Consider the following 16034-nt stretch of genomic DNA (forward strand, 5'->3'; position numbering starts at 1 on the left):
TCCTTCCATCCCTGACTGATTCTAGGATTCTAAGATACTCTTCTCTATTTGATTTATCCTTCCTATAACTCATCACCTTGAAAATCATCCAGAACTCTTAATCCACACCACTGAAAACTGCTCCTCTGCAGATACTCTTCTCTATTTCATTTCTCCTTCCTATACCCCAGCACCTTGAAAGTCATCCAGAACTCTTAATCCACAGCACTGAAGCTAACTTCACTTCTGAAGATGTGTCCTTACCCATGGAAGGAGGGTTGGAACTAGATAATCCTTGTGGTGTCTCCCAACCCTGACTGATTCTATGATTCTATGACTCTGATTCTAAGATACTCTTCTCTACTTCATTTATCCTTCCTCTACCCCAGCACATTGAAAATCATCCAGAGCTCTTAACCCACAGCAGTGAAACTTCTCTCCTGCAGATACTCTTCTCTATTTCATGTCTCCTTCCTATCCCCCAGCACCTTGAAAATCATCCAGAACTCTTAATCCACACCACTGAAACTACTCTTCTGCAGGTACTCCTCTCTATTTCATTTATCCTTTCTCTACCCCAGCACCTTGAAAATCATCCAGAGCTCTTAATCCACAGCAGTGAAACTTCTCTTCTGCAGATACTCTTCTCTATTTCATTTCTCCTTCCTATCCCCCAGCACCTTGAAAGTCATCCAGAACTCTTAATCCACAGCACTGAAACTGACTTCTCTTCTGAAGATGTGTCCTTACCCATGGCAGGGGGGTTGGAACTAGATAATCCTTGTGGTTCCTTCCAACCCTGATTCTATGATTGTATGACTCTAAGATACTCTTCTCTATTTCATTTATCCTTTCTATACCCCAGCACCTTGAAAGTCATCCAGAAGTCTTAATCCACAGCACTGAAACTGACTTCTCTTCTGAAGATGTGTCCTTACCCATGGCAGGGGGGTTGGAACTAGATAATCCTTGTGGTTCCTTCCAACCCTGATTCTATGATTGTATGATTCTGATTCTAAGGTACTCTTCTCTATTTCATTTATCCCCCAGCACCTTGAAAATCATCCAGAGCTCTTAATCCACAGCAGTGAAACTTCTCTCCTGCAGATACTCTTCTCTATTTCATGTCTCCTTCCTATCCCCCAGCACCTTGAAAATCATCCAGAACTCTTAATCCACACCACTGAAACTTCTCTTCTGCAGGTACTCTTCTCTATTTCATTTATCCTTTCTCTACCCCAGCACCTTGAAAGTCATCCAGAACTCTTAATCCACAGTATTGAAACTTCTCTTCTGCAGATACTCTTCTCTATTTCATTTCTCCTTCCTATCCCCCAGCACCTTGAAAGTCATCCAGAACTCTTAATCCACAGCACTGAAACTGACTTCTCTTCTGAAGATGTGTCCTTACCCATGGCAGGGGGGTTGGAACTAGATAATCCTTGTGGTTCCTTCCAACCCTGATTCTATGATTCTATGACTCTAAGATACTCTTCTCTATTTCATTTATCCTTTCTATACCTCAGCACCTTGAAAGTCATCCAGAAGTCTTAATCCACAGCACTGAAACTGACTTCTCTTCTGAAGATGTGTCCTTACCCATGGCAGGGGGGTTGGAGCTAGATAATCCTTGTGGTTCCTTCCAACCCTGATTCTATGATTGTATGATTCTGATTCTAAGATTCTCTTCTCTATTTCATTTATCCTTCCTATCCCCCAGCACCTTGAAAGTCATCCAGAACTCTTAATCCACAGCACTGAAGCTAACTTCTCTTCTGAAGATGTGTCCTTACCCATGGCAGGGGGGTTGGAACTAGATAATCCTTGTGGTTCCTTCCAACCCTGATTCTATGATTGTGTGACTCTGATTCTAAGATTCTCTTCTCTATTTCATTTCTCCTTCCTCTACCCCAGCACCTTGAAAACCACCCAGAGCTCTTAATCCACAGCACTGACACTAACTAACTTCTCTTCTATTAACATTTTCCCCCTTTAATCATGTGCTGTGAAGAGTTTTACTTTCCCTTGGTAACTTTTAAGCTGTATAGATACAATCATTAGAGTGAGTGATGACATCAAGCTAGGATGACATGGTGCAATTGATTTTGGCTAAATAATTCTATGATGAGCTGGAAGCAGGAGTTTTATTAGTCTTAACTCAGCAAGGATTGATTGGGAAAAAGAAAATGACCAATCAGGGTATCAGATTTCTGTGGGTAAAAGGAAATAAGTGACAGCTGCAGGAAAGTAGATAAATCATAGGGAAAAAAATATGATGAAAATAAGAGCTCTGAGCTGCCCTTTAGAATTTCACTGGGTGGCACTGAAGAGTCTACCAGACCTGAGTCATTTATCTTCATTATGCTTGAGATCCTCTGAGAACAGTGAGGTTGACAAATGATGCCATTACATTTTTTTATTGTTCTTAAATGGAGAGAAGCTAAGGCATGTTGTGGGAGTGTTACTTTCAAGTCATTGGAGGGTTGAGTCTTCAAAAGAAACCCCAGGTTTAGCCAAGAAAATAAATGCACTGTAGGGTTAGGCTGGTGAGAGGCCTGGAACACAGACCTAGGAGGGGAGGCTTGAGGGAGTGAGAGTGTTTAGCCTGCAGAAGAAGAGGCTTAGGGCAGACCTCATTGCTATCTACAGCTACCTGAAGAGAGGCTGTAGCCAGGTGGGGTTGGGCTCTGCTGCCAGGCAAGCAGCAACAGAAGAAGGGGACAGAGTGTCAAGTTGTGTCAGGGGAGGTCTAGGCTGGATGTTGTTAGGAAGTTGTTGTCAGAGAGAGTGATTGGCATTGGAATGGGCTGCCCAGGGAGGTGGTGGAGTCTCTGTGCCTGGAGGTGTTGAAGCCAAGCCTGGCTGGGGCACTTAGTGCCATGGTCTAGGACAGAGGAGCACAGGGGCAGAAGAACCTCCCTTGTCCTGCTGCCCACACTGCTCCTGAGCCAGCCCAGGATGCCATTGGCACTGCTGCCCACCTGGGCACTGCTGCCTCAGTTTCAGCTCCTCTCTCCCAGCACCCCCAGCTCCCTCTCTGCCTGGCTGCTCTCAGCCACTCTGGCCCCAGCCTGTAGCACTGCTTGGGGTTGTTGTGGCCAAAGTGTAGAACCCTGCACTTGGCCTTGTTCAGTCTCATCCCATTGGCCTCTGCCCACCCATTCAGCCTGGCCAGGTCTCTCTGCAGGGCTCTGCTACCCTCCAACAGCTCCACAGCTGCTCCTAGCTTGGGGTCACCTGCAAACTTACTGATGCTGGACTCAATCTCCTGCTCCAGATCATCTATAAAGATATTGAACAGAACTGTGCCCAGCACACACCACTAGTGCCAGCTGCCAACTGGCTGTGGCACCATTCACCACCACTCTCTGGGCCCAGCCCTCCAGCCAGTTCTTGATCCATATCAGAGCTGATCTGTCCAAGCCAGGAGCTGCCAGCTGTGCCAGGAGCTTCTTCCACTTTATCTTCTGATCTCCTCCACTCCATCATGCCATTGCTGACCTCATGCAGCTCTTTGAGTTCTGGTGTATCTTTGGGTGTAATGTTTATCTGTGATGTAAAGCCATCAGGAGGGATGTGGCTTTAGGTGTGTTGTTCCACTGAGAAATGTTCTCCACTGTTTGAAGGTTGCCTTATTTCCCCTCTGGATGTTGTATACTGTGGCTTTCAGTTGCTACACTTAGTTAAGCAACATTGGCAGGACTGAAGAATCTTATTTCATGGATTCTTCAAATGGTTTAGGTCAGAAGAGAACCAAATGATCCAACTCCTCTGCCATGGGCAGGGACACCTTCAACTAGACCAGGTTGCTCCAGGCCTCATCCAATGTGGCCTTAAACACCTCCAGGGAGGGTGCCCCTCTCTGGGCAACCTGTTCCAGTGTCTCATGACCCTCACTGTAAGGAATTTCTTCCTAATCCCCAGTCTGAATCTCCCCTTGTCAAGCCTTAATCCATTCTGTCTCATCCTACCTCTACAAGCCCTTGTAAGAAGTCTCTTCCTGTCTTTCCCACTTCATGTACTGGAAGGCTGCTGTAAGTTTTCCCTGGAACCTTCCCTTCTGCAGACTGAACAGCCCCAACTCTCCTAGCCTGTCCCCACAGGACAGCTGCTATAACTCTCTCATCATAGAATCAATAAGGTTGGAAGAGACCTCCAACCTCATCCAGTCCAACCTAGCACCCAGCCCTGGCCAAGCAACCAGACCATGGCACTAAGTGCCCCAGCCAGGCTTGGCTTCAACACCTCCAGGCACAGAGACTCCACCACCTCCCTGGGCAGCCCATTCCAATGCCAATCACTCTCTCTGCCAACAACTTCCTCCTCACATCCAGACGAGACCTACCCTGCCACAGCTTGAGACTCTGTCCCCTTGTTCTATTGCGACTTGCTTGGCAGAAGAGCCCAACCCCACCTGGCTACAGCCTCCCTTCAGGTAGCTGCAGACAGCAATGAGCTCTGCCCTGAGCCTCCTCTTCTGCAGGCTGCACACCCCCAGCTCCCTCAGCCTCTCCTCATAGGGTTTGTGTTCCAGTCCCCTCCCCAGCCTTGCTGCCCTTCTCTGGACACCTTCCAGCACCTCATCTTCTCTCTTGAATTGAGGGGCCCAGAACTGGACACAGTACATCATCTTCATTGGCCTCCTCTGAACTCACTCCAGCAGTTCCATGTCCCTCTTATGGAAAAGAGGGGAGGTGTCCCAGGAGAAGTTCAAGGAGGTTGCTAGGTCTTGTAGAGGAAAAATTAGAGAGGCAAAAGCCCACTTGGAGCTCAGGCTGGCCACGGCTGCCAAGGAAAATAAAAAGTGTTTCTTTAAATATATGAATGGCAAGAGAAGGGCCAAGGACAACCTCCAGTCCTTGTTAGATAGAGAGGGGAATAGAGTGACAAAGGATGAGGAAAAGGCAGAGGTGCTTAACACCTTCTTTGCCTCAATCTTCACTAGTGGGACAGGTTGTCTCCAGGACAGCTGGACTCCTGAAGTGGTGGATGGAGTCAGGGACCAGTACAGTCCCCCTCTAATCCATGAGGAAGCAGTAAGGGATCTGCTAAGTCACTTGGATCCTCACAAGTCCATGGGACCGGATGGGATCCACCCTAGGGTGCTGAGAGAGCTGGCAGCTGAGCTGGCCAAGCCACTCTCCATCATTTATCAGCAGTCCTGGCTCACTGGAGAGGTCCCTGAAGACTGGAAGCTGGCCAATGTGATTCCCATACACAAGAAGGGTCGTAAGGAGGAGCCAGAAAACTACAGACCTGTGAGCCTGACCTCAGTGCCAGGCAAGGGCATGGAACAGGTCATCTTGGGTGCCATCACAAAGCACCTACAGGATAGCCAAGGGATCAGGCCCAGCCAGCATGGGTTTAGGAAGGGCAGGTCCTGCCTCACCAACCTGATCTCCTTTTATGATCAGGTTACCCGCCTGGTGAATGTGGGGCAGGCTGTGGATGGAGTCTACTTGGACTTCAGCAAAGCCTTTGACACTGTCTGCCACAAGAAGCTCCTAGCCCAGCTGGCAGCTCATGGTTTGGACAGATTCACTCTGTGCTGGATCAAGAACTGGCTGGATGGCAGAGCTCAGAGAGTGGTGGTGAATGGTGCCACATCCAGTTGGCAGCCAGTCACAAGTGGTGTTCCCCAGGGGTCAGTGCTGGGCCCAGTCCTGTTCAATATCTTTATTGATGACCTGGACGAGGGCATTGAGTCCAGCATCAGTAAGTTTGCAGATGACACCAAGCTAGGAGCAGGTGTTGATCTGTTGGAAGGTAGGAGAGCCCTGCAGAGGGACCTGGCCAGGCTGGATGGGTGGGCAGAGGCCAATGGGATGAGATTTAACAAGGCCAAGGGCAGGGTTCTGCACTTTGGCCACAACAATCCCAAGCAGCACTACAGGCTGGGGACTGAGTGGCTGGAGAGCAGCCAGGAGGAAAGGGACCTGGGGGTGCTGATAGATAGTAAGCTGAAGATGAGCCAGCAGTGTGCCCAGGTGGCCAAGAGAGCCAATGGCATCCTGGCCTGCATCAAGAACAGTGTGGGCAGCAGGACAAGGGAGGTTCTTCTTCCCCTGTACTCAGCACTGGTCAGGCCACACCTTGAGTGCTGTGTCCAGTTCTGGGCCCCTCAATTCAAGAAAGATGTTGAGGTGCTGGAACATGTCCAGAGAAGGGCAACGAAGCTGGTGGGGGGCCTGGAACACAAATCCTATGAGGAGAGGTTGAGGGAACTGGGCCTGTTTAGCCTGGAGAAGAGGAGGCTCAGGGGTGATCTTATTACTGTCTACAACTACCTGAAGGGACATTGTAGCCAGGTGGGGGTTGGCCTCTTCTCCCAGGTAACCAGCAATAGAACAAGGGGACACAGTCTCAAGTTGTGCCAGGGTAGGTCTAGGCTGGATGTTAGGAAGAAGTTTTTCACAGAGAGAGTGATTGGCATTGGAATGGGCTGCCCAGGGAGGTGGTGGAGGCACCGTCCCTGGGGGTGTTCAAGAAAAGACTGGATGAGGCACTCAGTGCCATGGTCTAGTTGATTGGCTAGGGCTGGGTGATAGGTTGGACTCGATGATCTTGGAGGTCTCTTCCAACCTGCTTGATTCTATGATTCTATGATTCAGGTTATTTCTCTCTGTAGGTATTTGTAAATCAGAATCAGTTCTCCTCTTAACCTTCACTTCATTAATTAAGATGTCCACTTCCCTATCACTTTGTGTTGGTCACCTGAGCACAGATTAAATAGTCATCTCAAAGCACCATGCCCATGAGATCATGCTGAACTCACACTGGGGAAATGCACACTAGGAACTGCCATAGTATATAGATTTTATATCTCCATTTGTAGAGATTTTTGTAATCTACTCCCTAGCTGGTTGTTAAGTGGTTTGTTAAGCAATAAATAGATTTGTAGAATGCTAATGCTTAAGCTCAAGCATCAATCAGCATTAACATATCCTGGCCAAAGGAATGCTTTCCTGGCCTATATTCATTTTATGCTTAAGTGTTCAGAAGCTGTAGCTTCACAAGAGCTCCACATCACCCTAAAATGAGCTGCAAGGAAATTAGCAAAATATTTTCTGCCTTGCAGACCACACAGTTATGTATTGGTGAAGAATCATAGAATCAACCAGGATGGAAGAGACCTCCAAGCTCAGCCAGTCCAACCTAGCACCCAGCCCTGGCCAAGGAACTAGACCATGGCACTAAGTGCCCCAGCCAGGCTTGGCTTGAAAACCTCCAGGGAAGGTGAATCCACCACCTCCCTGGGCAGCCCATTCCAATGCCAATCACTCTCTCTGACGACAACTTCCTCCTAACATCCAGACTAGACCTCCCCTGGCACAGCTTGAGACTCTGTCCCCTTCTTCTCTTGATGCTTGCCTGGCAGCAGAGCCCAACCCCACCTGGCTACAGCCTCCCTGCAGGCAGCTGCAGACAGCAATGAGCTCTACCCTGAGCCTCCTCTTCTGCAGGCTGCACACTCCCAGCTCCCTCAGCCTCTCCTCACAGGGCTGTGCTCCAGGCCCCTCTCCAGCCTTGCTGCCCTTCTCTGGACACCTTCCAGCACCTCAACATCTCTCTTGAATTGAGGAGCCCAGAACTGGACACAGCACTCAAGGGGTGGCCTGAGCAGTGCTGAGCACAGGAGCAGAATAACCTCCCTTGTCCTGCTGCCCACACTGCAGTTGTTATTCTTGTGTGCAATAATGGGACATTCTTTAGGAGTTAAAAAGTAGCTCAAATCACCAGAAAACTCCAGAGCACTGCTTAGGATTCATGTTTGCTCCTGTGTCCTATTGGCCACTGAATGGACTTTGTGTCCAAATGCAGCTTTGCAAACATTTCTGCATCTTTTAATTCCTCACTGTTTCAGCCAGCTTGCATTTGTTTGTTGTGCCAGCCTTTCAGCCAATTTCCCCCCTGTTTCCTTGGAGAGTAAAAGAGGGATGAAAGCATCATGCTTTAATGAGGAGTATTATTTTAATGAGTGGTGTAATGTGGATAACATCTTTTTACCCCCAGTATCACAGGCTCTTTCTCTCCCCTCTGCCCTTTGCTGGGGGCATATCAGGACTTAACAGTTGCTTTCCATTTCATCTCCTTAGTCCTGATAGCTGATGGTAATCTTCAAAGGGACTTCTGTAGTCTGGTGGAAGTCAAAAGACAAATCCTTACAATTTCCAATTTGCCTTGGGTTGCAGACAGCTGGGAGGAGTCTGCTTCTTTGAGTCTGCTTCAGAAGCTCCAGCTTTTGCACTCACTCAGGTTCATCTACCACACTTGATAAACTCCAGATTAACAGCACTTACTGCAGCAAAGCCAAACACTTCTGTTCCAGAATGCAAGGCTGGGAACAAAGCCTGAAACATAGGCACTGCACAACTGCATCTGCAGTGACAAAACTGCACTTCCAGATTGTTCTTAATGCTGAAACTCCTCTCTAAGGCTGTAGTTTGACTTGATGGAAAGATCCTCAGCCAAGCTGGCTTGCAGGGAAAGGGAATGGGTAGTGATGAGAGGCAGCAATGCCTTTGGCCAGCATGGCTGCCTAGGATTGCACAATGCCAAAGGATATCTGGGCAAGTCACCCAAGGGGACAGCAATCTTCCTTCTGCTTTGGCCTGTTCCTTTAGAGTTCTGTAGGTAGAATCCACCTTCTGTTCCAGAATATCATATGTGAAAAGCTTTGTGCAACTGCACTGTTGGAAGAATTGCAGATATCAGCAGTGAGGGAGCTGCTCCTTGTGCCACAGGTGCTCATTTCTAATACAATTTGAAGCTATAAAAAAGCTGGAGAAGGACTTTTCAGGATACCAGGGAGTGACAGGACTAGGGGGAATGGAGCAAAGCTACAGGTGGGTAGGTCCAGGCTGGAGGTGAGGAGGAAGTTGTTGAGCAGGAGAGTGGTGAGAGGCTGGACTGGGTTGCCCAGGGAGGTGGTTGAGGCCCCATGGCTGGAGGTGTTTGAGGCCAGGCTGTGTGAGGCTGTGTGCAGCCTGCTCTAGGGTAGGGTGTCCCTGGGCATGGCAGGGGGGTTGGAACTGGCTGCTCCTTGTGGTGCCTTCCCACCCTGACTGATTCTAGGATTCTGTGAATCTAAGTTACTGAGTCTGTGTGACTAGGACTTTGCTTTCATAATGTTACATGTAAATAGTATTATATACTGTGGCTATCCATGTTCATAGAATCACAGAATCAAGCAGGTTGGAAGAAACCTCCAAGCTCAGCCAGCCCAACCTAGCACCCAGCCCTACACAGTCAACCAGACCATGGCACTAAGTGCCCCAGCCAGGCTTGGCTTCAACACCTCCAGGCACAGCAACTCCACCACCTCCCTGGGCAGCCCATTACAATGCCAATCACTCTCTCTGACAACAACTTCCTCCTCACATCCAGCCTAGACCTCCCCTGGCAAAACTTGACACTCTGACCCCTTCTTCTGGTGCTGCTTGCCTGGCAGAGGAGCCCAACCCCACCTGGCTACAGCCTCCCTGCAGGCAACTGCAGACAGCAATGAGCTCTGCCCTGAGCCTCCTCTGCTGCAGGCTGCACACCCCCAGCTCCCTCAGCCTCTCCTCACAGGGCTGTGCTCCAGGCCCCTCCCCAGCCTTGTTGCCCTTCTCTGAACACCTTCCACACCTCAACATCTCTCTTGAATGGAGGAGCCCAGAACTGGACACAGCACTCAAGGGGTGGCCTGAGCAGTGCTGAGCACAGGGGCAGAAGAACCTCCCTTGTCCTGCTGCCCACACTGCTCCTGAGCCAGCCCAGGATGCCATTGGCATTTTTGGCCACCTGAGCACACTGCTGGCTTATGTTATATTATGTTATGTTATACTGTGCTATGCTATGTTATATATTATTCACATGCAGGCTGAAAATAGAATTTAGCAGATGTTACAGAAATTATTTTTGTTCTCTACTTCTCCCCAGCTCAAAAACAGCCTCACAAAGCAAACCAAACCAAACAGCATTGCTCAGTCTGTACCAGTACCCACATAGCCCAACTCTCTCCAAACCTTTTCATTAGTTTTATGTATTGAAATCCTCTTTGGAGTTAAAAGAGCTTCTTAAGGATCATTCCTTTTTTTTCCCCCACAGTTAATGATGGTAGGAATTGATAGCTTCAGACTCAATGCAATAATGCATCCATAGTAGTCTTTTAGTAGATCATTGCTGTGTGGATAGAGGAGAGCAGAGAGTTATTTACAAGAGTATTTAGAATCTTTGTCTTATTAAGATCTACTTCAGTGCAAGCAATGTTGTAAGCCCTTGGTAAAATCAACTTTTTTGGTAGCCATTTGCTTGGTTCATAATGAATATTTTAAATGTATCTTGATTACATTAGCTGCAGCTTGATTATTTAAGGGTTCACATCTGTATTTGACTACTGTGTGATGTACCAAAAGGTAAAATGTTCACATTTAATTTACATGTCTTTTAAAAGGACATAGCAGAGTGGAATATCTTCAAGACTATTTAAACAAAGGCAGGCTTGGACTTCCAGAGGGGCACCTGGGGGTGCTGGGAGAGAGGAGCTGAAGATGAGCCAAAAGTGTGCCCAGGTGGGCAGCAGAGCTAATGCATCCTGGGCTGGCTCAGGAGCAGTGTGGGCAGCAGGACAAGGGAGGTTCTTGTGCCCCTGTGCTCAGCACTGCTCAGGACACCCCTTGAGTGCTGTGTCCAGTTCTGGGCTCCTCAATTCAAGAGAGATGTTGAGGTGCTGGAAGGTGTCCAGAGAAGGGCAGCAAGGCTGGGGAGGGGCCTGGAGCAGAGCCCTGTGAGAGAAGGAGAGGCTGAGGGAGCTGGGGGGGTGCAGCCTGCAGAAGAGGAGGCTCAGGACAGAGCTCATTGCTGTCTACAACTCCCTGCAGGGAGGCTGTAGCCAGGTGGGGTTGGGCTCCTCTGCCAGGCAAGCAGCACCAGAAGAAGGGGACAGAGTGTCAAGCTGTGCCAGGGCAGGTCTAGGCTGGATGTTGTTAGGAAGTTGTTGTCAGAGAGAGTGATTGGCATTGGAATGGGCTGCCCAGGGAGGTGGTGGAGTCTCTGTGCCTGGAGGTGTTGAAGCCAAGCCTGGCTGAGGCACTTAGTGCCATGGTCTGGTTGCTTGTTGAGGGCTGGGTGCTAGGTTGGACTGGCTGAGCTTGGAGGTCTCTTCCAACCTGGCTCATTCTATGATTCCTAAAACTACCTGCTGAGTATGCACATAAAAGACCACCTAAGTGTATGGAATGTGCTAAATACAGAGCTGTTGAACTAATGCCTGCAACCCAGTCAGGTAGGGGTGCTGAGCTTCATGGTGCACTGTGTTTTCTCCCTCCCAGGAATGCGGCAGGGCAACGACTGCGGCACTCAGTATCGCTCAGTCATCTACACCTTTTCCCAGGAGCAGATGGAAGCTGCCTTGAGGTCTAAGGAAGAATATCAAAAGGTAACACTGGGCAGGGTGTGGAATGGCTTCCCATGCAGGAAGAGGTCAAAGACATCATCAGTTAGCACAAAATCACTTCTTGGGCTATTGATTGTCTCCACATCTGTATTGGAGCGCTTCATTCCGTTGCTGAGCTTGCACCAGGTTTGCTTTCCACTCTAACTCAAGTGAAATGGTTTGTATTGTATGTGAGTTGGTTTAGAACCAGTCAGAAAATTACTTATCTGTGCAGAGACAGTGATGGAGAGGCTCCCTCTGGAGAGCATCTCAAGGCACTTGGAGGAGAAGATTGTCAGGCGTAGTCAGCATGGATTCACCAAGGGAACGTCATGCTTGACTAACCTGATAGCAGTCTATGATGCCATAACTGAATGGGTAGATTCAGGGAAAGCAGTGCATGTAGTCTAGCTTGGCCTTAGCAAGGCCTCTGACACTGTCTCCCATGATGTTCTAGTGAGCAAGCTCAGGAAGTGTGGGATGGAAGAGCAGACAGTGAGGTAGGTTAGAAACTGGTTACAAGACAGAGTTCAAAGAGTGGAGATCGATGGTGCCAGGTCCAGCTGGAGAGCTGTGACCAGTGGAGTCACCAGGGATCAGTGCTGGGTCCAGTCCTGTTCTGCATCTTCATCAGTGACACTGATGAGGGCACGGGCAGATGGAGTCTGCTCAGCAAGTTTGCTGATGACACCAAGCTGGGAGGCTTGGCTGATGCAGCTGAAGGCTGTGTGGCCATCAGAGAGCCTGGACAGGCTCTGCTCACTGCTCCCTGGGATAGGAAAAGGAGCACTGGGTGTAAGTTGCAGCACAGGAGGTTCCAGCTCAACACAAGGGGGAACTTCCTGACTGTAAGGGTCCCAGAGCACTGGCACAGGCTGCCCAGAGAGGTTGTGGAGTCTCCTTCTCTGGAGCCTTTCAAGGCCTGTCTGGATGTGTTCCTCTGTGATCTGTGTTAGATTGTGTGGTCCTGCTCTGGCAGGGGGGTTGGACTGGATAATCTCCTTGGGTCCCTTCCAACCCCTGACATCCTGTGAGCCTGTGAGACTTTTAATCCCTTCTAGAGATTTATTCTTCTGTTCAGTGTATGTGCAGTAGAGCAGAAGTCTGTGGTCTTAGAGCTACCCAGCTGTGTTCTGTCTGCACCCCAGACTCTGAAGTGAGTAGCTAATTTTCAAACTGAATGTTCTGGAACACTGAAAGGGAAGTCCTAACTGATATTAGAGCCTGGTAATGAAAGATCACATACCTGCTGCTTGCAAGATGCTTCTATCCAGCCATTCCATACATGGTTTTTGATCAAACCAGGACACATCCATGATGTCATGTTATGATTTGGTAAGGCTGTTTGTGTTAACACTGGGCTGTGCATGAGACAAGAGCAAACATTTCCTTTTCTGTTCACCATCCTGTTTCTCCATGAAGATGGATCCTGTCTTTTCCCTGCCACATAAGCTGTGATTTAACTAAAAGCAGAGGTATTAGTGTCCCATGGTGTCACTGCATTGTAATGGCAGTCTGATCTGCCTGTGTTCTTGTTCACTGCAAGATCCTGATTCTGCAGCAGAGATTTAGATACATTTTCATTGTAAGTTATGTGAAATAGATGACTTGCCTGGGACACAAGGGTGATACACAGAGTAACTGCTCAGTAATGCTGAAAGAACATCAGCTTTCCTGCATTCACTTAATGCCTTCACTAAAGTATTGTATTGAAGAGCCAGGGGGTGTGGTGATTATCTGGTGTTAATGGTAAAAAGGTGTGTTTGGAAGGAGAACTCTGCAGAGGGATCTTGCCAGGCTGGAGAGATGGGCAGAGGCCAGTGGGATGAGACTGAACAAGGCCAAGTGCAGGGTTCTACACTTTGGCCACAACAACCCCAAGCAGCACTACAGGCTGGGGCCAGAGTGGCTGAGAGCGGCCAGGTAGAGAGGGAGCTGGGGGTGATGGGAGAGAGGAGCTGAAGCTGAGGCAGCAGTGCCCAGGTGGGCAGCAGAGCCAATGGCATCCTGGGCTGGCTCAGGAGCAGTGTGGGCAGCAGGACAAGGGAGGTTCTTGTGCCCCTGTGCTCAGCACTGCTCAGGACACCCCTTGAGTGCTGTGTCCAGTTCTGGGCTCCTGAATTCAAGAGAGATGTTGAGGTGCTGGAAGGTGTTTGCAGAAGGGCAGCAAGGCTGGGGAGGGGCCTGGAGCAGAGCCCTGTGAGGAGAGGCTGAGGGAGCTGGGGGTGTGCAGCCTGCAGCAGAGGAGGCTCAGGGCAGAGCTCATTGCTGTATACAACTATCAGCCCTGCAAGTGCAGACACAACTCAGCCATTGATGTCTTACACACTTATGAAACCAAGCTGCCACAAAAGACTTCAGCAGGTGCACCTCCTTTTCCAGCCTTGCTACATGTCTCTGACTGGACAGACCCTCACTCTTTATAGAACCATAGAATCAACCAGGTTGGCAAAATTTAACATGCAAAGAGATGCTCTGAACTGCAAGCAAACAATTTGCAAGTTGTTCCTTGCAGTGTATTAACTGTGCACATAAATTAAGTGTTCAGAGACATAGATTTTTCTCCTGAGTTGCTGACCACATGGGGATAAATCAGTCTTGCAGGTGTTAATCTTCCTTGAGAGAGTAGTTTCTGTAGGTTCAGTATTTGTATTTGACCTGCAGAATTTCTTTCTTCTGGTAGTTTATCTTAGATAATTTATCTTAGATCCATTGCTTCCCCAAATTGGTTTTGATCCTTTTTGTTATCATCCTCTAACCAGTATCACACTGTAAATCTTAAAGCTTTCAGTTTGCTTTCCCAGCTTTATTAATCTCTGCCTTTATTGGTCATTAAATTAATTCTGTCTGGAAAGCCAAATTAGGATGAAGGAGATTGCAGCATGATATTACAGACATTTCCATCAGCAAATAGATTTCTTTAATGGCATGACTTAAAATTTACCTGCTTTGAAGCCTGTCACCTTTGCAAAGTGTGTGTAATTAGTACATGTGTATAACGAGGCACAGCTCTGTGAGTGATCAAATGCAGAGGTTGTTTTCTGCACTTGAAAGAGGAGGAAGGGTCTGTGCCACCAGCTAAGGAAACACAGAGGATATGTGCAGAGATTCCTAGAGGATGTGTGGTTTCTATCTATTGTTCACAACAGTATCTAAAACATGATCTACAGCAGCAGTAGAATGGGAAACATTCTCAGCAGACACTGCACTATGTCTCAGGAATCCCTTTTCATAGTAGATGTTTTGCATGACAGTATTTGAATGGGAATGTAATGCAACCACTTCCCTTCTTGCTGCAGTCCTTTACAACAGAGAGCAGACAGTGACAGGTACATGGCTGTGCACCTGTGACAGGTAACATGTGGGGATCAGAGAATCAGTCAGGCTTGGAAGGGACCACAAGGAGCAGCCAGTTCCTCCTCACCTCCACTCTAACTCTCCCCACCTCCAGCTTTGCTCCATTCCCCCCAGTCCTGCCACTCCCTGACAGCCTCAAAAGTCCCTCCCCAGTATTTTTGTAGCCCTCTTCATATCCTGGAAGGCCACAAGAAGGTCACCTGGGAGCCTCCTCTTCTGCAGCCTGCACAGCCCCAACTCTTTCAGTCTGTGCTCACAGCAGAGCTGCTGCAGCCTCTGAGCATCCTCCTGGCCCTGCTCTGGACACACTCCAGCATCTCCACAGTCCTCTTGTCCCTGGGGCTCCAGAGCTGGATGCAGGACTCCAGGTGGGGTCTCAGCAGAGCAGAGCAGAGGGGGAGAATCCCCTCCCTGGCCCTGCTGGCCACACTTCTGCTGCTGCAGCCCAGGCTCTGCTTGGCTTTCTGGGCTGCAAGTGCACACTGCTGGCTCCTGTTGAGCTTCTCCTCCAGCAGCACCTCCAAGTCCCTCTCCTCAGGGCTGCTCTGCAGACACTCACTGCCCAGCCTGCATTTCTGCTTGGCATTGCCTTTGCCCAGCAGCAGGACCTTGCCCTTGGTCTTGTTGAACCTCCTGAGGTTGGCTTGTGCCCACCTCTGCAGCCTGTCCAGGTCACTCTGGATGGATCCCTGCCCTCCAGCCTGGCTGCTGCACCACATAGCTTGGTGTGGGCATCAAACTTGCTGAAGCTGCACTCAGTGCCTCTGTCCATGGCACCCACAGAGATGTTGAACAAAACATAACACTCATTTTTTCTCATGCTAAGCAGTGGTGCATGCACCAAACTGCAGAGCAAACTAGCAAATATTAGAAGTACAATAACTGCAGTCAGTCTGTGGGAGTGACTCTAGAGAATTTTGAGTACAGCAATTGAGTAACAAAATAAAATCAGTTCAGTTGTTTCTTCACTGCTTAACTGTGCATGTGCCCTTTAATGCCTGTGTGCTTGAGGACCTGGGGGAGAGTTAAGAATGGCCTCCAAACAGAAAATCATGTGTTTGCTGAATGGCATTTTTTTCATAAAGGTAGGTAGAGTCATTAACTTGGTGAAAACATTTTTGTTTGCTGAGGACAGAATCAAAGGAGAGAATTATAGAATCATATGATAGGATCATTTAGCTTAGAAAAGACTTTTAAAATCAGCAACACCAAACATTAATCCAGCACTGCCTAGGCCACCAATAAACCATGTCCCTCAGTAACACATCTACACAACTTC

At 48.7% G+C, this 16034-nt stretch overlaps 1 protein-coding gene across 6 annotated transcripts in view; it reads left to right on the forward strand.

The window, feature by feature from the left end:
* MSRA (methionine sulfoxide reductase A) overlaps positions 1-16034 on the forward strand; it is a 471584-nt gene that overhangs the window by 216293 nt on the left and 239257 nt on the right. For all 6 annotated transcript variants that reach the window (XM_064146682.1, XM_064146681.1, XM_064146683.1 and 3 more), the window contains one exon: positions 11295-11401. In XM_064146682.1, coding sequence (XP_064002752.1) covers positions 11295-11401 — 107 coding nt within the window. The remainder of the gene's footprint in view (positions 1-11294; positions 11402-16034) is intronic.

The sequence above is a fragment of the Pogoniulus pusillus genome, chromosome 7 (genome assembly GCF_015220805.1).
Source record: "Pogoniulus pusillus isolate bPogPus1 chromosome 7, bPogPus1.pri, whole genome shotgun sequence".
Classification (NCBI taxonomy): Eukaryota; Metazoa; Chordata; class Aves; order Piciformes; family Lybiidae; genus Pogoniulus; species Pogoniulus pusillus.